The sequence below is a fragment of the Halichoeres trimaculatus genome, unplaced genomic scaffold, assembly GCF_033239565.1.
Source record: "Halichoeres trimaculatus isolate MK-OKI-2021-1 unplaced genomic scaffold, fHalTri1.1 fHalTri1_scaffold_8, whole genome shotgun sequence".
In the NCBI taxonomy this organism is placed as follows: domain Eukaryota; kingdom Metazoa; phylum Chordata; class Actinopteri; order Labriformes; family Labridae; genus Halichoeres; species Halichoeres trimaculatus.
Genome location: NW_027437186.1, coordinates 16,591,864 through 16,616,575, shown reverse-complemented (window position 1 = coordinate 16,616,575; position 24,712 = coordinate 16,591,864). Strand labels below are relative to the sequence as shown.

At 40.5% G+C, this 24,712-nt stretch overlaps 1 protein-coding gene across 1 annotated transcript in view; it reads right to left on the bottom strand.

Moving 5' to 3' along the window:
* Nucleotides 1-368: 368 nt before the first annotated feature.
* LOC141794937 (pyridoxal kinase-like) overlaps nt 369-24,712 on the bottom strand; it is a 35,437-nt gene continuing 11,093 nt past the window's right edge. Inside the window, exons 2-11 of the mRNA XM_074675601.1 lie at nt 22,112-22,166; nt 11,999-12,103; nt 11,569-11,652; nt 8,596-8,630; nt 8,320-8,405; nt 7,246-7,291; nt 6,901-7,012; nt 6,661-6,797; nt 6,006-6,072; nt 369-5,673 (exon numbers count right to left, since the gene is read on the bottom strand). Of these exons, the coding sequence (XP_074531702.1) occupies nt 5,558-5,673; nt 6,006-6,072; nt 6,661-6,797; nt 6,901-7,012; nt 7,246-7,291; nt 8,320-8,405; nt 8,596-8,630; nt 11,569-11,652; nt 11,999-12,103; nt 22,112-22,166 (843 nt within the window). The 3' untranslated portion in view covers nt 369-5,557. The remainder of the gene's footprint in view (nt 5,674-6,005; nt 6,073-6,660; nt 6,798-6,900; nt 7,013-7,245; nt 7,292-8,319; nt 8,406-8,595; nt 8,631-11,568; nt 11,653-11,998; nt 12,104-22,111; nt 22,167-24,712) is intronic.

Genomic DNA, 24,712 nt, shown 5'->3' with positions numbered 1-24,712 from the left:
CAATCACAGGCCCCCACATAGAGACAGACAACCTTTCACACACACACCCACACACACATACAGACACATACCGGAAATTTAGAATCACCAATTAACCTGATGAGCGTGCTCTTTTGGACTGTGGGAGCCAGTCAGTCAAATCATTTTTATACTGTAAAAATAAACTTTTTTCCCTTTGTTAAATTTAGCGACAAAGAAAATAATACAAAAGGAACAAAAATCAGTCAATCAACATAAATGATTTCACTTATAGATTAACGATTGTTCGTGGCTTTAAAGTTGAAATCAAAGTTGCGTGGTTGGATCTGGACAAACCAACACTCAAACAATTTCACAGAAAAGAATAATAAAAATCAGATGGGACCCTCTTTCATAATTCTTAATCTCTCTTTATTGCATTAGAACATACATTTCTCATATATATCTATATATATATATTTTATAAATGTGAATTTGTACACTACAATCTTTTATTGTAACATGTTAGAAAATACTCGTAACGCTCCAAAAACATAGCACTAAAAACAGTTACCAAACAATGATTATTACATTTCCTCGTTTTGTTTTGGCCACCAAGAACATAAAAAAACAAGATGGCAGAGATGAAGCTCTCGATTAGGAGGAGAGGAGGGGAACACTGTCGGACATAGGCGGTTGGACCGTTGCAGTTTTGAGTGGCGGTATTCAGTAACCAAACAGACAGGGGTGACGAGAGGAAATGGGTCTGATCATTAACATGTACAGAGAGGAAGAGAAGATGTAAGGGGAGGAAGAGAGGTGAATGACGAGCAGCGCGTATATGGGAGGGCTGGGTCTCTTGTTACTTTCTTAAAAACTAAACAGAGAAATGAGTGGCTGGATTAAATAAATTCAGACAGAGCTAACAAAATGATATGAAGTCTGTGATTAGAATATGTCACTTCTCCAGACAGCACCAACAAACTTTCTGCTGCCAATCTACCTTCAATTGTTTTAATTACCAACGAGGTTGGACCAGCCCTTTGTGAGTTGAGACAAACCTACTTTTTTTTAGAGAAGTAGTTCATAAAAACCAAGCAGAAACTGCGGGTATTAAAATACAAAGCCAATGTGGAAGTGCAAAAAACTGCAGTTCAAAGAGTGAACAATAGAGGCTGGCTTCAAAAGCGAATAAAACCCTGTTAGAGTTAATATCAGAATGGATAATGTTAGGCTTTAAAACTTCTAAACCACATTCCCTTTGCAGGTCAGATTGGAACTTCAGATGAAAATATTTTTTTTTTATTTTCTCCACCAATAATCAACAAAGAGCTGGTGCTGTTCCATCCAGATCTAGATCATGGATGGTTTTTACTGAACTAGTGAGCAGCAGCAGGAGAGGATTAGCAGTTAATAACGGTGTGAAGCAGGGCAAGTAATATGAACTTTTATCGGGGGGGGGATGTTGAAAATAAAAAAAATAAAAAGCAAGCAAGTGGAAGAAGAGGCAAGATTAGAACCAGACACAAGAAAAGCAGGGACTGGAGTGATGATCTGGTAAAGCCAGTGGGAGGGGGAGTGGAGGCACAAGTTTAACCATCTAGCACATAAACACACACCCACACCCACACAGGTGCGCACAGACACAGACAGAGCAAGGCTTTAGTTTAAAAACTGTTTGCGGCAGACACAATGAGTGGCACTGCAGGATTTGCATATGGTGGCCAGAGGGGGAGGCAGAGAAAGAGGAGATGTGAGGCATCAAGGAAAAAATTATGAATGGTTCAATCCCCCTCTTCGACAAGTCCACAGCAAAACAATCGTCTGTTCTTGAACAGATGAGGGGGAATAAGGTCATCCAAAACTGCATATCATCACAGAATGATTGTCCTCTTGAACATACCTCCCCTCCTCCTGTGCACGATTCCTGTCTGTTCTTTTATCCTCCTCCTCTCACATGCGCACACATACACACAAAACCCTGTGACCATAAAGGACAGTTATATACATACAAATGTACACACACCCTCTCACACACAACACACACAGACACAAACACAGAGACATATTTTTGACCCAATAACACAGCGGACTGGTTTGTTAGCAGGAAGCAGAGGATTGGAAAGTGCACATGTTGATCATAGCGGAGCATAAAGCTGGTTGGCCAAGCACACAGACACAGCCGTCTGTTATTGATATAACAATCAGTGCTACAGTGGCAAAATACACTTACACCAGTACAAAAATCCACTCTGCAACTTCAAAATGAGACGGCTATTTTCCCCTGTTAGCCCAAGAGGTGTTTCCACATGACTCTCAAGTTTCTGTTCTACAAAAGGTGCCGGACAAAGTGAGAAAAATAATTTAAAAAGCTGATAAATAGAAGTTGACAGACAAAACTTTGATTAGCTGTCTAAATTGATTTAGGTTTGCTGGATCCAAACTAGAAAACATTGTTTGTTGCATGTTTGACTGTTAGATCCTCAAACAGGAAAAAAGCAATTTAAGGGAAGCAGGGATGGTAAAATTATCTTTTTTTCTTTGATTTATAGAGTAATTAAATCAAACGTGGACTTGGAATGTAAAATATTTCATAGTTCGTAACATAGAAGTAGAACATAAGGAATCTTATTCCTTCCACGTCGGCACACTGTGGAGCAATATTTTGCAGTGAGAAAGTACATACACATTTAAGACGTCACGTTTCCTTCCACCCCTCCTCTCCCTCAGTGAGCGCTGTTATGGTGTTAAAATGTGAGGTCCTAAGGCAGTATCACAGTACAGTCCATAGAGAAACAACAGCAGTACAGAATTACACTGGCCTGCCCAGAACCTTCCATCCAGATCAGCTGTGACACTGAAACAACCTGGATTAAAATTATTTTTAAGCCTCCAAGTATTCAGTTTGGATCCTCCAAATCTTTGTTTTGTGAAGTTTTATGACATCTTATTTGTCAAACATCTGTAAGAAAGAGATCATGGTGTCAATATCTTTCTGTAGTTTATTTTATTAATACTGATAGCTCTACGGGCTAAGGCACATGCCATGTAGACCAGCTCATGACCAGCTACCTTTTGTCTTCACACTCCACTGTGGACACCTGAACACTCAGATGCCTCACAACATAACCTTAGTCTCATGGTGACTGGAATTCTTACTGACATAACCGGAGAAGCCAGAAATCTTAGATCAATTAACTAGCACGTTTCGTTAACTGGTTGGGTAGCCTGTAGTGAAACTTTTTGCATACATGAATGGGGAAATTATTAAAGGTGGACTGATCAATTATCACATCATTGTGCAAAACCTAACCTTTCATGGTAACATTTTCTTCAATTTGTGGATTTGACCCTTTCTATTATTGCTATTTGAATTTCTATAGACGTGGCTTTTTAACGACTTATCATAGAAAACATATTCATAATGAGCTCTGGGAATTAGAGGGTAGCACTCTGACAAACTATTTCTAAAATAAAAATTCTAAATTAGCTCACTCGTTTCTTGCTCTGCTAATAGGGCAAACATCTTTTACAAAAAATGTTTCAGTCCATCCACTTGAGATCTCTTATCCTGTAATCTTTTTTTCTGGCTTCCTTTTACAATCTTTACTTGTGATTTCAGAGGAGTGTGAAGTGAATCAAAAAGTCATTCTTATGATAAAATGTTCACAGAGCTGCTACTGGACGTGGGAGAATTGGGAGAGTCTCTAATGACCTCTTGAGGCTTCCAGTAAATCCAGTGGCACATCTCTCTGATACAGGGTTCTGGGCCAGAGCTTGGCCGGGAACCGTCCGGCATGATGTGGGCTGGTTCTGGCACTCAGGCAGCCAATTTTTCTGGTTGGTCAAGTAGAAGTTAAATCTACCATGGCAGCTCAGACAGCTCAGGTTGCTAAGTTATCTTTATTTTGGGATGATTAAGATTCAACTATATACTATGACTATTAAACATTGATCTAATACTAGTAAAGTGACACAGACTGGAGCTAGCCGAGCCTCCAGGAGTGCCAGAAGCAGCCCAGAAGTCTCTGTTTTAAGTGATATTGTAGTGCGTGTGGTCTATAGTACAGTAGCATCAACACAATGATCCAACAGACAGATCCGATAGAAGATATCATACAGATGGTCCAATACAGTTATAGTACAACATCTATACATCAACTATACATTGTGCGTTTTTTTTCCTTTGTTTTATTTTCAGGGGGTCTCAGGGTTTGACTTGGTCACCATTACATCACTGCTGTAAGACAGGGAGGGGGTTGAAAAACTGGGACAGAGCCATGGATAAGCAGTGCTAGTCTTAAACTTGGCTCACACTACAGGATTTTAAAAATCTTAGATTCTGAAATCGCGTTGTATCACACACATGAAGAGAATCATCACAGATTATCTTTTCTTAAATCTTAAACACACACACACCACACAATTGGAAAACAATGGCCAGCAGACGCTACAGGATTTTATCAAGATTGATCTACACACACGTGATCCTCCGTCGTCTCATGAGGAAAGGAAAAGGAAGAATAAACGCACCTGGACGAAGAAGTGGTCTCTAAAACATGGGAGGTGAGAAATTCAATGTATTGTTTCTAACCCCTAGTCAGTTTTAATATCCATCGACAGGTTCAACGGCCAATCATCTCTGATAACTGATCATTTCCAGTCCCTCGTGGACAGCTCTCTTTAATATTGTGAAAATTAGTGACATAATCATCCCGATAAATATAAGAAACATTTAAAAATGATTGGGGCAGCTCTAACGAGTCTGTGAGATGATCATGGGGCTTAAGATTGATCTGCCGACCTCGGTCCCAGACCAGATTCCTCCACTGATTGTAGGGATGGACGAATTGGGGTACAGAATCATGTAGTGTCAGCCAGGCTTTCCAGTACCAGCAGTCACAGTGCTGCAATCATGCTACTGAGCAAATGATGTGGAGGGCGTCATAAAGAGAGCAACTGTCAAAGTATAAAAGCCGTTTGTTACTTAAAAGACAATAAAGCCAAGTAGAGCCAGTTTTATGGCTCTGATTTGTGAGCATAGCTCTGATAAGTCATGTTACCATATTTATCTTCCATCCTGCATTAAAAAAAAAACTAAAGCCTCTGATTTACCAGAGGTATGTTGTGGTGTGTGTCGCTACTTACAGAGAGTGAAAGCACAGCTATTTCCCCTTTAAACCCAATCCTACTGATATCCGTCTTGTTACCCTTATTTTTTTATATCATATGCGGCTGAACTTTGAAGTTAAAATTATAAAAATCTTTAAAACTTTTCTTACAAATCTCTTGTCAGACAAGAGGAAACTATGGCCCTGCCACAGTCAAACCTGACTACATATTCTGTCTATCCATGGCTCTGGTTCGGGTGGGAGGAGTTACAGGTAAAGGGGTTTACAGGGTCAGGACACTGTGGACTTAAAGAGGTAAAGGGTGACGGGACTAAAGGGGGTTACAATACTAAAGGAGTTTGAGGAGTCTTGATGATGAGGTGTTGAAGTTTGGAGATGACGGTCAAGGTTTACACTGATGAGAGATTTACCGAGATACAGGATTTGAGAGATTTATGGGTTAGTATGAGTCTTATGGCTTTGTTATGTTAGGATATGACAGTGGCCTCCGTGACTATAGCAGGGTCTTCAATGTCCGCTTTACTTTGAACCATCCTCAGCTCCAGCTGGGGTGGACTGGGCCTCCGACCAGGACCTGCCAACTCTGAGAAAAAGACAGAAAAAAGACAGACAGAGGGCAGGGAGTGAGAGGTGGGTGGAAAAACAGCACAAATACAGATAAAGATGTTTTAAGACATTACAGGCTCTCACTCATGGCAACTTCAGATTGGAAGAAATAACTGGAGTAATTTTTGTTGGTTTTTTAAGTTACTTTATCTATAAGCAACACGCTATCTTAACGATGTTCTGAAATTTAAACCCCCCCTCCCACACTTTTGATCTAGCTGATTATTCTTTTGTCTGACGACCGCTCTAACCTGATACATGGAGGCAAAATCTGAGCTTTAGGCATAAAAATAATCCTGCTTTTCCTACCATGAGCATATGAAATGGTCCTCTGGATGACATGGTGCATCACTGAAAAAGTCTTCTCACAGGCCATCTGTAAAAAAAAAAAGGGGGTTAACCAATCGTTATGTTTCATTAATCTAGATACGTGTTCCTTGTCTTTAGACCACATGGCAGCAGAGCCTGAGCTCCTGTAAGCAATACAAGCAGGAAGTTGGGGTCACAAACAATAGTAAACTGATTTAAGCATTTTAATATTCAAGTGTTTCATAGAAGAAATAATGTTAAAGAAATCAAAAAGGAAAACTTGAAACTGGAAAAATTACCAAATTTCGACATCTTTTTCAGGTTTGTACTCTGTGTTTTGAGCACAGCCCTGAGCACCCTTAGCATGCTCTGAATGCTCCAGGTTCGTAAAAGTACAAACTGTGCTCAGATGTTTATTTTTTGTGGCAAAAGTTGTCTGAAATCTGTCATTGACAAATGATTCATTTTTTCTGTTTCTATTTGTAATTCAGGCAGCAGTATCCTGAGAAAGTGTCTCTCTTTCCTGAAGTTTCTAAAGGTATTGTGAGAAATCTACCGTACTTGAGTCATCTGGGCTCACATGTCTTAATCATCTTGAGAGGGAAAAGGGAGCCACAGGAGCCAAAGTGTAGCACAAACAGTTGTGTGTTTTCACCTTTAGATCATTTGGGTAGTGGTGTGTCCACGCTAGCAGCATAGCAGCAAATAAATCTCCAGTTCCTACAAAGACGGCATCCACTTTGGGCACTTCTATTCGGACTCTCTCTGTTGTCCTGCTGCCATCGGGGCGAACTGAACAGAAAAGCAAAGAAACAAAAGGACCTACTTTTGTTTTCTGGTCTTTGAAAACATTTTCAAAAATATCTATGCACAGTACGTCAATTAAGCTGCTTACCATGGCGCTGGCTGCCTAATGACACCAGGAAGCGGTCTCCAAGTCTGGAGGGCAGATCAGAGGAGGTGATGACCACTGTGTCTGGGCCCATAGCATGAAGAAGGTCCATAACCTGTGAACAGTCAGTGAGTGGGATACTGAGGCTACAGTGATTCACAATTCTGTTCCCTTTCCTATTCAGTTCACTTTTAGCAAAACTCCCAAGAATATTCAGACTAAAGTGACTGGAATCTCAATAACCTAAAAACAGTTTATCCATAGTTGGTGCTTTCCTGGAAGCTAAAGAAGAAAGCTCATGAAAAATTATGGAAGGAAAAAGGGATTAAAGAGGTGTTGATCTGTTACCTCTACAGCGTCTTTCTCTGTGCTGATATTTTTCCCCGTCAACAATCTAAAAAAAACAGAAACACTTAAAATGATATGAACAGAACAACAGATTCACATTTTAGAGTCCAAACAACATCCAGATAAAGGCTTGATGTGGAAATATTGAAAATGTTTTGTTTGAAGAACCCAGGAGCTCAACAAAGTCAGTCTGTGTTTCACTAGTAAAGAAGTTTATGCTCTCGTTTTGCAGTTATATAAATTGACCACTAGGTGGGGCAACTTGACAGTGAGCTGATGAGAAAACCAGCTTACAGTTATCTCCCTCTCTCTGTTGCTAAATATTGCTGTTTTTCACAAATGCAGCCATCGAGTCTATTCAAACAAAAACAAAGACAGAAAATACTTCGTAATCTGAATGTTTTTCAAAGAGTATAATTTGAATTAATCGTCAACTAAACAATAGATGTTGATATCTTCAAAAACTCACACCAGACATTTAAATCAAGCCTTTCACCCTGCTGCAAACACTTGTAGGACCATCATAACAAACACATGTTGGTGCTTTTGAGAGATCCTCATAAGTTTAGTTAAAATGTTTTGGACATGATCCTAGTTTCCAAATTATATGCCATCATTGTCATAATGTAAATCAAAGCATTCAGTGTTTTTTAATTTAACATAAATCTCAGATGAAAACAAATTTCAGCTTCATTTTGAACATAAGCTTTCAACAAGATCATGTTTAAAACATTTCTGCACAGTGTTGAAAAAAGTCTACATTTCACGCTGTGCAAGAATCTGTTAAAGGTGTCGTGTCGACAGGTAAGAGCAGAGCTGTCATCTATTTTCAGTTTATTCTTTTTAACATTTCTGACAGAATGATGTTAGGTAACAGCATGAGTGGCATTACATAAAGATTATGCTTTGCTTCTCTAACAGGTACACACTCAGAGGGATGAGTAAATCCAACTATCAAGGTAAGCCTTGTCTCAATGTACTTCAAAACACATTTATAGGTACAAAGGAATATGTCGATGCAAATGTGAAAGTATAGTATGATAAATATGATAAATAAAGACATTTAGTACTCACTCAGCCTCAAACTGGTTAGGAGTGATGATATCAGCAACTGGAACCACCTTGTTTTTATAGACTGGGTAAAGGTTCTGAGGAACGTACTGTGGAAGGAGACACGAGTTAGACCCTAATAACCCAAACAAACACATACACAAACACACCAAACAGAGTTTAAAACAATGTTTCCACATGTAATATTGCATATATACATAGTTTTTAATATCATAATGAAAACAGAAAAAATGAACATCACAAACACTACGTAGATTATAAAACCGTCATTAATCTCACCATAGATCCATGATCACCAAGAACAGGGTCACAAACTGAAAAAAACAAAAACACATTTAGTTTCAGGTTTGAAACTCAGATTTAAAGCTCAGAAATGAAGCTTTGACAACCTTTGAATTACAGAGAAAACTTAATGTATGAAAGACATGAAAGTAGACATGCAGAAACACTGACTGGAGAGGAGACATCCTAAAAGTCTTCATTGTCTTGAAAAATTTGAAACTGTCACAGAAGAGGTGGTGTAATTAATCCACATTTTAAAGTGGTGTGCTTTGTTGTGTTATTAGAACTGGAGATATGAAGGTAACAAAAAAAGACCTGTGGCCCTTTCACACCTGCACTGACATTGCCTGGACAGGCTGCGTATGTGGGTCAAACAACCTAACCCTCCCCTCAACTTTATCTAAGCTCTTCCAGTCCAGTCCCCTGGTAAAAAGTCTCTGAGAAGTCTGGGCAAGCTGACGAGTAAATGTAGTAACCTGGTACATTTAAAACACAAAGTAAGGATGGAGGATGATGTAAACTTTGAGCAGGTTTTGATTCTTCATTCCACTTGCCCCAGTTTTCTTTATTTTGTTGTCTTCTGTTGTATATCTGCCGTTGATTTACAACCTCATTGTAAATGTTTTAGTAACACTGACCCAGAAACAGTCACCACTATGGAAGACTATTCTTCCGACTGCAGAGGCCACCACTCTCACCTAAACCAATAAGAGTATATACAGGGTGGGCCAGAAAGATTTAGCCATTGTATATCTCTATTTTGTTTGCTTAGCTTTTGTCCTAGAAAATTTAAATTTTGGATAGTTTCTCTTCGAAGGTATAGCTTTTGATGTACCTGAGTTTATGATTGTTGAGTATGGCATCAAAGGGTAAGTGTGACAAGATTGTGGCCTTGAAGGAGGCTGGACTGACAACAATACAAATCATGAAAAAGGTGAACGTTAAGTGTAAGACTGTCAACAATGTCATGAAACGATACAATGAGACTGGCAATACCACCAGCAAGCCAATCCCTGGAAGAAAACGTTCAGTCTGGACCAAAAGGGTTGTTGAGATGGTGAGGAAGAGAATCCAAAAGAATCCTCACAGGAGCATGAGGGCAACAGCAAAGGAAGTGAACATCTCAAGAATTTCACTGAGAAGAATTGTCAAACAAGATCTCTGACTGAAAGCACTAAAAATGCAACACAGACAACTGATTTCAGCCGCTTCTAAGAAAAAACAGCTTGACAGGGCAAAATGATGATGTAGGAGATCCTGAGTGCCGCAGACAAAGTCTTGGTTTGGTCTAATGAGAAGATCTTCACCGTTCAGGCAGTGGTCAAATCCCAGAATGACAGGGTTTATGCTCGTAGTGCACCTACCTGAAGGCTGCAGAAGTCATTTTTGTCATCAGGAGCCAGCTGGAGTCATGGTGTGGGCTGCTGTTGCATCTGATGGCTCAAAGTCTCCTTTGGTCTTCATTCAGGAGGTGTGAAAGTGAACAGCCAGGTGTACCTTCAAATGCTTGAAGAAAAAGTGTTGCCTTGGTGTACCAATGCGTTTGGAAACCAGTATGTCTTCACACAAAATGGTGCACCAGCTCACACATCCAATGTCACACAGGCCTGGAACAAGCAGCACTTTCCTGGCTTCTGGGACAAGAACATGTGGCCTCCGTCAAGTCCGGACATCAACCCAATGGACTTTGTGATCTGGTCTATCCTGAGGAGGGAGGTCTCAAGAGGATCTCACAGCAGTGTCACTGCTTTGCAGACAGCTCTGATGAAGTCATGGTCAAAACTTGATGCAGAGACAGTGCATAGCTCATGTCAGGCAGTGCCAGGTCGTCTCCAGGCTATGATAAAGGCAAAGGGTGGCCATATTGAGATGTAAATCTCTTTGGTGACAGAGAATAAAGTCTAGAAACTGTGTTCAATGTTTGTTATGTTTGTCTGCAAGCATTTTTGGATAGTGCGGAAAAAACGATGGGTAAATCTTTTTGGCCCACCCTGTGTAGTGCACATCTGGCACATATTATCTCCTACTGTGAAGTGTTTCTGTGAAAGGCAAGTTCCTGAAAACATCAAGGCCTGAATGTCCTGAAGGCATCAAGAAAAGGTGAAAAGTTTATCTGCAGGGTTTAAAGGTCATCACATGCTTCTGGTACAACTCAAAGAGTACGCTCAACGCTCATACTGTGCAGACAAAAAAGTGAGTGATCAGGAATGTCATCTTGACTGGTTGGTTCCTGAGTTACTGGTCAGTTCAACAATAAATAATTCTATTGATACAGACATAAAGTTTGTCACCTGTTGTGTCTGAGTCAAGCTGGCTAGAATTAGTCATTTAGATCATCCCCATTAGTGATCACTGGACATAATGGAGCATGAAGCCGTTAAAGAGACAGATTAATGAAAGGAGCTAAAAAGCTGTGGGGGGCACTGGTTACAGTTCACACCCAAAGTACACAAAACTCTGAGTAATACAACAAGCAGGCCAATAAAATCAACAAAGGGGTCATGGTGTGTTCAGAAAAAGCACTCTCACTGCTGCGTGTCAGTCAAGAGAGATTTAAATTGATTAAAGGGGATTAGCTTGTTTAATTTGAAAAGCTTGTGCAGATGGTTTCATTTATGTGGAGCGAAGTACTTCATAGCTAGCTCCACAATCTCAGAGCTGGAACAAAGATTGGAGAAGAATAAACTGAGCCGGTTCAGTTATAATATTCACTAATGGTCTGTTTGTTAGAAACTCAAGAGGCTGATGGGTAATTAAAGGTAAATTGAAAATTGATGCAACGACAGGTTGGTTGCTTAAAACAACACATGATTTTGAATCCTTTATTACTTAGGGCTATAAATTAATCTAAGTATAATAGCAGTTTTGTTTTCTGGTTGTGTTTCTTGTTATGTCAGTGTTGTCATGGCCCAGCCTGTCTTAGAAATGTTCATTTTTGGATAAAAAACATGTAACTGAGTGATTACTTACCATAGACCAGGTTAGGGTTGGCTCTCTTAAGCTCCTGAACGATGTCCACAACCATCTCCAAGAAAGATGTATCTCTGGTATACCCTGAACAAAACACACACACACGCATTCACACACACCAATCCCCAAATATGTTTTATATTTTTAAAACTTTATCAGTAATCATTGTGTATTCTGAGGGTTCTCTGCCTCTGCTTGTTATGTGGCCAAAGTAATGTGGATAATGGACTCTAAGGTGTGCTCAGAATCATGAAAAGATAGCGACAAATGAGAGGGTAAATATCCAGTGGCTTATTCCCAGGAAATGGAGAGTGCAGGGGGAAATTAACGTATGATACCAATGAACAATTACTTTGATTAAAATGTCTTAATGCTAAAACATCACCCTAAGCTAAAGCTTCATCAGCAGCTTGTGCTCTTGTGTATTCACCTGTTAAAACGTAGTCATACTGATGAACATTGTTCAGTTTGATTCCTTCATAGAGCACGTGGAGCTCGTCTGCTGTCAACACCTGGCCTTTCCAGTGAGAGTAACCTGCAGCAAGGAGATGAAGAGTTACAGAAACATCTGACCAAAACATTTGGCAACACTCTGTCCAACATAAATAGACCAAACACTCACCAAGTACATATCCCCATTCAACCCAGAGTGCAAACACACACATAGATTTATCATTAATTCTATTTAACTATCATAGGTTAATATTTGTATTGGCAGCTGGGGATACCGCTATTTCAGTTTGTGCATTCAATTAGAAATATCAGCATCCAGTGCAAAATCCCATCAATGGTATACAGCTGAACAATTTTGGAAAAAATACTAATTGCCATTTTTTAGGACAAATATTGCAATTGCAGTTTAGCATGTAATTTTTTATTTTTCTTTTTTTTCTTCTGCATTATTCACTAACCACAAGCCATAAATCATTCTGTATTATGGCCAACACGACACAACAAAGGAAAATGTCAACATAAACAATTATTTCCTGTAGGCCAGGTCAACATGTTATGATGAAATGAGATGAACTGATGCATGAATTGGTACAAATAACGTATCTTTAATCAACTATTGCAATCACAGCAGAGCATTGACTGATTGATTTAACTTCAAGCCTTGTTTTTGTCAGAAAAAAACAGTATATTGACTTTTGCTGGTTTTAAGGAAGTCCAAGTACAAGTCACTATATTCCCTCCAGGTCAGTGTACATAAAACTTTTGTTTGTTTGTTTAACTGCAGCCCTTGGGATTTGAAAATTGCAATTTATTTCATTCTGATGTTGTTTTTAATTGGATTAATTGTTCAGCCCTACACTGGTATCACATCTTTTATATGATCCACAGGTGGTGATAATATCACATGAAAAGCAGATGGTGAGAAGGAAGGGCTCAAACACATTGTTACTGATCATTATTAATGAATTGTGCTGATAAATCTAAATTATTCTGGCATGATGGTCATATTATTATATATTATTATATATCATTACTACCATTCTAAACTGGGATGAGCATGTGGGTTTGCCCATAAAAAATTTGCCAGATCTTTTCTGCCAGTTCCAAACATCTTATTCCATCGTGACTCTTTTTTAGGTGTATTGGATGATTGCAGTCTTAATGAAAAAGACATAATGGCAATTTACAATTTAGAGTGCTTGACAAATGTATGAGACCACAACCCCATGTAATGTGTCTGCCATTATAACCCTAAATTAATAGAGTATTTCTGATTACCAAATTTTAATTTTCTAACCTCTCTTTAATGGTTAATACATCAGTACGTGCAAGCTCTTCAAATAATTTGATATCTTAAATGTTAGAATAAAAATAATGTTGTGCTCCATTCATTTTATAATGTTCTGCTTTACAAAAAGCAAAAAATAATAAAGCCCATCATGATTTTCAATTTTAAATGACGTTTATTACTTAAAGTCTTGAACAGGAATAATACGGTATTCTTGAATAATTTCTGACCACTCCGAGCATTCCAGTGTGCTGGCTCTAACTGGGGTTTGAAAATGTGAATTTAGTTTGAAAATCCTCACTCCTGTTCATAATGGTGAAGTGTAGAGGAGGAAGAGAGAGTCTGAACTACTGCACTTCATTCTCAACTTTTTAAAAGGTGGTTGTGCACATTTTTTAAGCACTGGACGTGTTGAAGAAACAGGAGCCTCAGTGGTGTGTGGAAGAACCATACATAGCCACAACAGTCTGACACCTCCTCCGCATGCTGCTCACCAGCCTGGTCACACACTGCCATGGAATGGCTCCCCATTCTTCAAGTAGCATTTGACCCAAGTCAGCACGAGGGGTTTTGCTGGCTGTTCTGGCACCCTAAGGCTGACCCCACAAGTGTTAAGGGCAGTGACCAACACAACCGTGTTGGCTAACTTGGGTCAAATGTGGGTTGAAGTACAGGATAACCTCCCACAGTAGTGTGTGACCAGGCTGGTGAGCTCTCAGTAATGGAATGAAAGCCCCAGACTAAGATGGACAAATAGATAAATACACACAAAAATCTAGGGGTGGGAGGAAAATATGAAAATTGATATATCAGGGTTTTTGTTTGACAAAATCAAAACTGGGATTCTTTGTCAAAAAGGTTTTTTTTGCCAAGTTAGTTCAAATTATTCAATTCTGTTTTTGTTTATAAACTGGATTGGAAACAAGTTAACACTTTTTTTTTCTCCAGCAGAGGGTGAAATACTTCTCTCTGACTCACGTGATGTGCATTTTATTTGAAAACATGGCTCCTAATATAATCTGTAGACGTTATCATCATTTAACTTTCTCCCATTGTCTGAAAAAAGCAAACTACAAATTGTGAAAATCATAAATATCGAAGAATCACAATTTGAAGTGAATCAGCACCCCAAAAATTGTAATAGAATTAAATTGCGTGATAGCATATCGTCCCAGGCTTCCAAAAAAACCAAAAACATCAAGGCAAACTCTTGTTGTTTCTCTTGCTGTTTTTCAATGTTACTAACTTTGACTCATTTCTGCCGACTAACACCAGCAACTCAAGAGTCTGTGTGACCTTTTTGTTTGTAACTTTTTATAGATGAGTCTTTTGAACAAACTGAGAACAGAGGAGTGAAGGTGCTGCACTCTGACTCCAACTAAAGACCAAAGACTGGAGACATCCTTAAGATATGCTTCAAGATTCTCAGAGAAATTAATGTATACACACACACACACACACACACACACACACACACACACACACACACACACACACACACACACACAGGTCTTAGAGCAGCAGGTAGCCACAGTGGCTGGTCGGTCATTAACAGAGAGGAGGGGGAACAATGAGGACACAGACCTCTATTAGATGACACCTTCATGGCGAGATGAGGTGTGCTGAGTGTGTCTGTGTGTATTTTGTGTCCGTGTAAAGTACGTTGTGTTCCTGTATGGATGTGCCAGGAATGTAAATGTAAAGCATGCGTTGGTGCACGTGTGTCTGCGTATGTCATGTTTGCTGCAGGCTGATGATGTCGCAGCTCCAGGTGAGTCACAGCCAGGTCACGTGGCGGGGGGCTCTGGTTGCTAAGCAACAAGCTGAGAGAAAGCCAAAGGGGCTAAGAAAGAGAGATGAGCAGTCAGAATGCTGTGTGCGTGTGTGTGTGTGTGTGTGTGTGTGAGGGAAGATGAAGGCAGGCCTACAGATTAGAGCTGCTCTTGTCGTCATCAGTTGCTGCTGTCGCAATCCACAGCGCCTGCCACTGTGTCCCGTGGCGCTCCCTCTCCCTCTGCGTCTTTCTTTCAATCATCCTCTGTCCGTCTCTCTCATTCAGTAATGTCATGTCTTCCTTCCCTTCCATTCACCTTGTCTCTCCCTCTCCCCAGCCGTGCTCTCCTTCCCTCAGATGCAAACATCGTCTTCAATATGTCACACCAAATTACATTTCTGCCCCCAAGAAATCACAAATGCTGTTTTTCAAAGATCTCACCAAACAAGTGCTGCTTCTATTTCAGGGTTCTCATGTTAATGTCACTGAAAAAACAAAGATCTGAGACATCTCCTCAATTTTCAGATCCTCCTGAGCTGAATCTCTGCCCTGTGAGGCTCTGATGACAGTGGACCCACAATCAGTCTATCATCAGGACAGTCTAATGGCCTTATTCTGATCCAGGTAACTGGTCCCTGGTGATACCACGTCTGCATGGAAGGTCTTGGGAATCCTGTTTTAGCCTCAGTCAAAACAAATACACATCCCTCATACCAAAAGCCATACTGCAAGTTCAAGATATCAATTTTGCAATTTATAGAAAAATAACTTAAAAATAAAACTTTGAAAGAAATTCTGAAACTAATAAGCCACAGGGTCTCCTGGAGACATTTTAGTGTGTTTGTTTTTACTTCCGCAATAAAACTGTCATATGGATGTGAAGTCGCATGGGGGAGCTTCGCTGATTTTGCCTCTGTTTAATATTAATAAACATGGATCCAAGTGTCATTCCTGTCAATATTGTATGTATTTGTGTGAGACCTCCTTACTCCCTATGAGCCTGGCTGCTGCCTGAGATCCTCCAGCAGGGCCCTACTCAGGGTATATGCTGATATCCTGAGGTTTATTTCAATACCATTTTAAGACTTTTTAAAAAACTTTTCAAAAAGTCCTAAGACCATATCGTGACTTTAAGCTGTTGTTAGCAACCGTTCTTTGACAGTTGTAGTTTTCATTTTAACATAAATTAGATAAGCTGAGAAGGAGTAAAGCTTGAAAGAATAAATGAAACTAAAGCCAGGTTAATTGACATTCCCATTACCACAACAAGTAACAGCTGTTATTCAAGGCCAACTTGCAGACAAAAAAAACAAGAATTTATTTCATCATTGTCAAAATTTAGGACATGTGCTTGAGATGGTGTCATTTGTGTTATTTACTTTCTATCAGCGTTACATATGGACGGCTACTAAACTACTCTACAAACTGAGTTTGTTGTCACATTAGCCTACGGATATGTTGGGCTGCTAGCGCTACGCATAGCCCGTGCCTCACAAAATTACAACTTTGCTTGTTGTCGCGTCTCAAAAAACGGAGCTAGTAACTGCATTGATAAATACCATATCTCATCACGTTATATCCAGTAAAAAGGTGCTATAAACATAGAAAATTTGTTCCAAAACTGAGATCAGGGGAAGCTTTCTCCAAATCATAAGAATCCAAGATCCCAGAAAGTCCGAAAAAATTTCGCAAGAGGCTTGAGAAACTCTTATGATCTAGAGTGAAACATTTTGAGACGCTAAAGCTTTTCCTAGATCCTTACACTGGTCTGTGATGAGTGTGACGAGCAAAATGATCGTCATATCAAAATGATTGTCATGTGGTTATTTTTTAAGTTTCAGACCCTAAAAACATTTTCAAACCAGATGGACTATTTCCGTAGCGGATATATGGAACTGTCTGTCTGGCGTGTCAGGTGAGTTTGTAACAGTCACAAGGAGTAAAATAAATATTCATGGATTCTTTGGAGTCAAAGCTTGAATACCAGTAAAATTTAATACCTCAGAACACTACGATTAAGACTTTTTAATACTTTTTAAGGGCCTTAATTTTCCTACAACTGATTTATCAACTTTCAATACTTTTTAAAACCCCGTGGACACCCTGCTACTACTGGTACCAAAATCTAGACTGGTAACAAAAGGGGACGGATCCTTTGCTGTTTGGGCTCTGGAACTCCCTACCTGAGGATCTCAGGCAGGCAAACTCATTATCATCTTTTAAATGTCTTATTTTTATTGACCTTTTATTTCTTTTATATTGTTTTATTGTTAAATGATTTGTTTTACTGTATTGTGTTTGATTGTGAAGCACCTTGTAACTTTGTTTTAAAGGTGCTGTATTAATAAAGCTGGATTGGATCATTGGATCAGCACCTCCAAATCCAAGTCCATGATCCTCAGCCGGAAAAGGGTGGAGTGCCCTCTCAGGGTCGAGGCCAAAGTGGAGGAGTTTAAGTATCTCGGGGTCTTGTTCACGAGTGAGGGAAGGATGGAGCGAGAGATCGGCAGGCGAATCGGTGCAGCGTCTGCAGTAATGCGGACTCTGCACAGGTCTGTCGTGGTGAAGAGGGAGCTGAGCAGGAAGGCAAAGCTCTCTGTTTACCTTCGTTTATCTTCGTTCCCACCCTCACCTATGGTCATGAGATTTGGGTAGTGACCAAAAGAACAAGATCGCGGGTACAAGCGGCCAAAATGAGCTTCCTACGTAGGGTGGCTGGGCTCTCCCTTAGATAGAGATAGGGTGAGAAGCTCGGCTATCCGGGAGGAGCTCGGAGTTGAGCCGCTGCTCCTCGGCGTTGAGAGGAGCCAGATGAGGTGGCTCGGGCATTTGATGAGGATGCCTCCCGGATGCCTCCCTGGTGAGGTGTTCAGGGCACGTCCCACCGGGGCGGGAGGAGACCCCGGGGCAGACCCAGGACACGTTGGAGAGACTACATCTCTCGCCTGGCCTGGGAACGTCTTGGGATCCCCCCGGAAGAGCTCGACGAAGTGGCCGGGGAGAAGGAAGTCTGGGCTTCCCTGCTTAGGCTGCTGCCCCCGCGACCCGACCCCAGATAAGCGGAAGAAAATGGATGGATGGATGGATGGATCATTGGATTAGATGAAGGTCCTGGGGCTTATAATTACAAGCCTGTTAGGCAAGATGGAGACCAAGAACGGAGCAGAATTAAGAGGAACAACGGCAATAGGAGAGCAGTTGAGATGTGGTGTGAGCAGAACCAGAGGAGAACCGAGTAGGTGTGTCCTGGTGAGTGGCTGCTGTTAGCTAATATGTAGCCTAATGATGTGTGCTCATCAGCATCTTTAAAGTTTGACATCACTGACTTGGTAGTAGGTGTAAGTGCTGATAAAGCAAAGCAATGGGCTTTGAGCTGTTATAATAGAGAGAAACACAAAGAAGTCTATAGGAGGTCTCACAAATCTAGAGTCAGAAAACAGAAATCGAGACTTAACTACAGTGCTCAGCGCACAATTCTGTTGGGCTAAATCTTTGACAAATCCTTGTTCACATCTGCCACCAGGAGCCGGGCTCGGGGCTGCTGCTGGCAAACCTGCAGTTGCTCATATTGGCTGGATCACACCTGTTCTTGTATCCCATCCTGAACTCATCATATCACCAGGCACATAATCTTCTGCTGAAAATGTGCACCACAGACGTCCACGTTGACTGCTGCGAATGATGAAAAACTAAAGTCCTGTCTCTTCACCTGCACAAAATGAACCCAAGCATGAAAGCGAACTGCATTTGTTTTCCTATTGTGGAAAAAGTGGACTCAATGTCCTGCTAAGCTAGATCTACATCCAGCACAAACGCAGCATTTACAAAACAAATTTTAAAAAAATATGTCATGATAAACTCATTCATTTATGATCCTGAATAAAAAGTAAAAATCAGACAATGAGTTTGTTAATTTCTCAGTGACGTCTACAGAGAAAGTTGATTATCATTCATGTTCAGCTGAATCCAAACCTCCATCATCAGACAGGATGTTATTGACTGCATTTTTTTTCTGCTGAGGATCAGAAGCTGCGACTGACGAGCTCCAAACTCGCCCACACAGCAACACTTACCCTACAGTACACCAACAATTAGTCCTAACCTCAGCCTGACTCTGCAACATCACGACACATTCCTTTCACTATTTCTAAGATTAACAGCATCCATCTCAGCACCAACAGACAGAATGTCTGCTCTAACAGCCTGCTCGTGATTGTTTGGAGCAAACAGCATCATAAATAAAATGGTCCATTACTCTTTTAATGGCTGGAAACAGAGTGCAACTGAGGCAGGGGGAATAATGTGGACTGGTAGATTATAACTAGTTAACAATGACATGAGGGGGGCAGGTCTTTTTAAAACTTTATCTTTTTTATTTTTACCAATAATTTGCTGAGTAATTTATCATTTGATACTTCTACTTTGAGCACTACAACTATCATTCTATTTTCAAAGGCAGTGATGCTTGGCAGCTTGGGCTGAAAAAATCCTATCATGGTAATTTTTTCAAATCAGTCAATATCAATATTTATCACAATATCAATCAAATAACTATTTTGTCAACCTTAAATGCTCCATTACTCATAAGTCAGTTTTTTTGAAGTTGTTTTTTTCAGAGGTTGAACGTGACAGATGTACTGAAGAACATTCTACAACTATTTTAAATATATAAAACTAGTACATCTACTTTACTTTAGTTATTAGTGGGCGTGTTGCAGGTGATCTACTTTAGCCCTGTTTTCACCAAGCAGTCCGGTTTAGATCAGTACAGTTTGGTACGGGTTGGCTTGGTTAAGCTTGGTCCTGTTTGCGTTTCCACAGCCAACCGTGCCCCCTCATGGTAGGCGGTGTGTAAGCTGGATGCTGACAGCTGCATCAGTAACATGACAGCGTGATGCCATAGCAGTGTGCACACAGTGTACCCCGCTAATAAGTCCAGCAAAGAAGAAAAACGCAACCCAGTACACAAAGAGCCAGGATGGAAGACATCCAGCATTTCGTCCTCTTTGTGATTGACATGTGGCTCTTTGTTTGAAAGAACAATCAAGCTCTGTTTCAGAGACGAATGTGTGCCGCCAGTAGAAATGGAATCGCTGCCACGTGGTAAGTGTCAATTTTTTCGACCAATCAACGGTCTGCAGTGTTGTAGCTCCACCTTCCGAGATCGGATCAGTTTAGTGTGGCACCCCTATGAAAGGGTCTCAAAACGTGGGACGGCTTGTCTCGGTTATTTGGGGTTCTGTCCCGGGATAAGTCAGTGGAAATGCTGTATGCACACCGTACAGAGGTGCCGCTGAACCGCTTAGTGGAAACGGGGCTTTAGACTGCGTGCTCAGTTGTTGGCAGGAGCAAACTGCCATCTTTAAATGTTGATTTAGCGCATGCTACCTGCTGACACCATGGAGAGTTTGGGAGAGCACACTGGCTGTAAACAAAAAATGAAGTTTGAAGCCAAGGAGTTAGAGAATTCAGACGAATGGGTCACAGTCAACTGCACACGAGGTAAGAGCTGTGTCCAATGTGGTCCACACCCTCTGTCGTGACACTCGGGTCATCATTGCACAGATGAAGGAGCTGGTCGGTGCTGTGTCTGGGCTGTCATTGATCAAAAATGCCCTGGCAACAGTCCGGAGGTCATTCAGTGGTAGTGGTCCTAAATAGGGAGGTTCATCTCCTGCGCTCTCGGGAGATTATGTACAGGTTGAGACCAGCGCAGCCGGTGAAAACACAAAGCCCCAGTTAAAAAAATCAAAGCTCAGAAATGGCGTTGTTGGATAGATGGTATATCTCAGTGTTTTTATTTCTGACAGTCCAACTAAGTTGATACACACGCAGAAGATTCTCTTTCTCCCTTGTCATTCATTGCACCTGCGCGACACAACGACCACAGCCGTTTGTGTGTAACACTATGCAAGTTTGCAAATGCCTTTCAAACGTGCTACACAAAGATGCAAAAACAGTGACTGCTAAAAACTCAATATTAAATAATCGGAATTGGGGGCAAAAAATGCTGATTGGGACATCCCTAATTGTGATGTCAGTTTCAATTTGATTAAGTGTCCAGCCCCAGTAAAAACTGTCTACAGCTCCTTTGACCAACCAGATAAAACACTTTTTAAATAATTAGACAAGGAAACAAACCAGCAACCAGCACAAATCAAGCTAGACTTTGTCATACTGACCAGAGAGAGAATTTCTGAGTTTGGATTTCTCTCTTTTTTTTCCACTGTGAAGCAACAAGTAACAGCTGGGCTTTGTTTTTGCTTCCACAGCACTCAGCTGAGTCATTCCTGAAGTTCAGTTTACATGAATAACATCAGCCACCTGAGAACGCGAATCAAAGAAGAGACAGAAGAAAGAGCCGGGCAGATTACTCCGACATGGGAGTATTAAAAGGACTGTGACAGCTTGTGTGAAACAAAGTCAGAGTCCGTCCTCTATCACATACTCCATACATAAATGTCCACCTTCATTTTTAGTTGTTTTTGGCCAAACCCCTGACTTCAGTTGTTCCTCTGGAGCCACAGAAATCTTTACACAACTGTCTCTACGGGCCACTCCTATTCATGAAGAAATTGATCTTGATGTACTTTTCAAAGTCAGTGAAGTTTCCTCCAAGCTGTTATCATGTATAACACTACAAATGATAACTTTCCTCCAATTGTAATCAAAGTGCTGGCAGCAGAATGAAGCTAAACTGTCCCAAGATTAATAGAGGAGGCCAGTAATGTTGTGAATGGACTTTTCCCCTACAGCTGCTTCTGTGTTTGATGCTCTGGTGTCAGCCAGTGAAGTCAATGACCTCCAAAAACTTGGCACACTCAACTGTCGACTCGTCAGGCTCAGTGCTGCCACTGCCTCGACAACAAGCATTCCTCTGAGACTCACCAACACCTCATCACGACACTGGAGGCACTGACTGACTCATACCCACCCACTCTCACACACATATACACATATACACACACACACACACACACACACACACATCCGCTTTCAAACAAATGTGCAGTTTTGTCAGTTTTTACCTGTGTGGTTGGAGAACTGGACAGAGTTGATGGAGTCCACCTCAAACCCTAAAACCTGGACACAGAGGGAAGAGAGGAAACATGAGATGAGTGATCATCATTATCCTACCACGTGTGTAGCTACAAAAACTGGACAAAATTATTTACTGACTACTGAATCTATGAGAAATAACTCTGTATAGACTTCAACAATCATGCTCCTATTTATTTAACTGTCGATTTTGGGAAATGTCAAAGAAATTCTCCCTGGAGGTTTAACTTGAGCCTGCTTTAATGACCCTGTATTACCTCCGCCAAGGAGGTCATGTTTTTGGGAGTTTGTTAAAGGAAAACTCAAAAAGTAACAAACGGATCTCGATAAAATTTTCAGGAAATTTTCCAAATGGGATAAGAAAGAAGTGATTAAATTTTGGAGGTGAAAAAGTGCAAAGTGCAATCAAGCTTCGTTTCAGAGAAGTCTCTGTGCCGCCAGGAGAAATGCAGCCGCTGTCGGGGTAAGTGACGATTCTTTTGACCAATCAACTGTCTGCAATGTGTTGCTCCACCTCCCGAGAGCGGATCAGTTCAGTCTGGCACCCATACAAAAGGGTCCCAAAAAAGTGGGACAGCTCGTCTCGGTTTTTAGGGATCTGTCCCGGGATGAGTCAGTGGAAACGCCGCTAAAAGCGCACCGTACCAAGACGAACCGGACCGGACTGCTTGGTGGAAACGCGGCTTTAATCGTCAACACTGTCAGGTAACAAATTATTGTACAAACCTGCAACTAACACCCAATTGTAGCAGACAGTCTGCTGAAAGGGAGTATAACATTAAAGTAGGACTTAAGTGTTGCCTGAAATTCACAAAAAAAAAAAAAAAAAAAAAAAAACTAAATACAAATATACATAAAAAGAGAATGATAATGGAGAAATATCTCTTCCAGTGCTGTGGGATGCAGCAAAAGCTGTATTACGGCGCAAATCAATAGCTTTTGCTCCCTATGTAACAAAAAACGTCAAAAAAGTTGGTTGATTTGCAAAATCAATTAAAATCACTTGAGGTTAGTCATGCACAGGATCGAGACTTAAAAGTATTTCAACAAATACTGAAGATTAGAAATGAAATAAACATGATTTATACCCAAGAAGTTGAGAAGAAAATGCTTGTTACAAAGCAGAGATACTACAAGAATGGCTCTAAATCTACAAAAGTACTTGCAAAAAAAGTTGAAAAATAAGATAGTACAATATATGAAATATAAGATTCCCACCAAATACAATAAAACGCAAACAAGAAAAGATGCAGGGGGTCTTTGAAACATTCCCTAAACTTCTTGATTCTGGTGCATAATAAATGTCTTTGTGTTGTCAATATTCCTGAATGATGTGTGGGGGCTTGAGGCTGAGTGACACAGAAACAAGCTGCTATGCTAGATGTAATATACCGATAACAATAAACTAATTCAGCAACTGTAGGAAGCTGTGAAATACGCAACTTCAGCCTAAATCAGTGAGGGAGGCATATTTCATCCATTTTTGTAAAAATATAAACAAAACAGAGGTTCAATAGTGGATGAAAGTACATCAACAGAAAACATTATATCTGTTTTTATACATTTCTTCGATCTACAACACCTCCAAAAAGACTGGACAGGTATAAAAAGGATATTTTTGTTATTTTTTGTTTGCTTTTGGATTAGCCTGGTCGGTGCATTTTGTGCTTATTTTAGGGGTCGCAGGCTGAAAAGTTTAGGAACCCCTGGTCTAAATCACCCATAGAATGATTCACCTTGAGAAGAATATTCTATCCCTTTCTAGGCCTGTCATGATTATCAATAAATCGATTAACCGAATGATAAATAAAAACGTCCTCGGTAAGTTTGCCAGCCGCGATAAACCTACACGTGCATGAATGTTTGTTTTCCTCCTCTCTTTCAACCAAAGAGGCTGAATGAGAAGATGGATGTCTATCTTTCCTAACATCTGGGTGCATAGGTTCTATAGCAGATGTAGCTGATTCATAGCGGAGTGAGCATCTGTCAAAAATGCGATCCTTGGCATCTTTTGCGACGGGGCTGCTCGCGCGTACACACAGAGAGAGCTAGCAAGCGTCCTGAGGGGTAAGGAGGAAACACACGCTAATATGAGTGATGGCACAAAAGATACGGTTCTTAAGCCGCCTGCCACAGTCCCAGTGTGGGAACATTTTGTTTTTTTATCAGAATGAACAAAGTGTGTGCTCATGAGCACAAACACCAATGAGCTGATATGTCGCATCTGTTTGAAAATAGTGGCGACGAAGAAGGAGAAAGGGAGGTGCAGCGGCGCCTTGTTCTTTGACAATCAGCTCTTACTGAGGCTTTTGGTTGGCAAAGTAAATAGAAATAAAAGCGCCAAATGGTGGGCGCTCAAAGACAGGTACATTGCCAAAGAAACAAAGCCCTTCAATACGGTTGAAAGCTATAAATGTTAAAATGTTTGACAGACAGTATGGATTGACTTGGAAAAAGTACATGTTACAAACAATTCAGGAACTGTATAAACTCCCTTTTATTTAGGCTATAGTTATTATTGTTTTGTTTTTTTTTAATTTAGTTTTTTCTTTAGATACAGGGTCCATGTT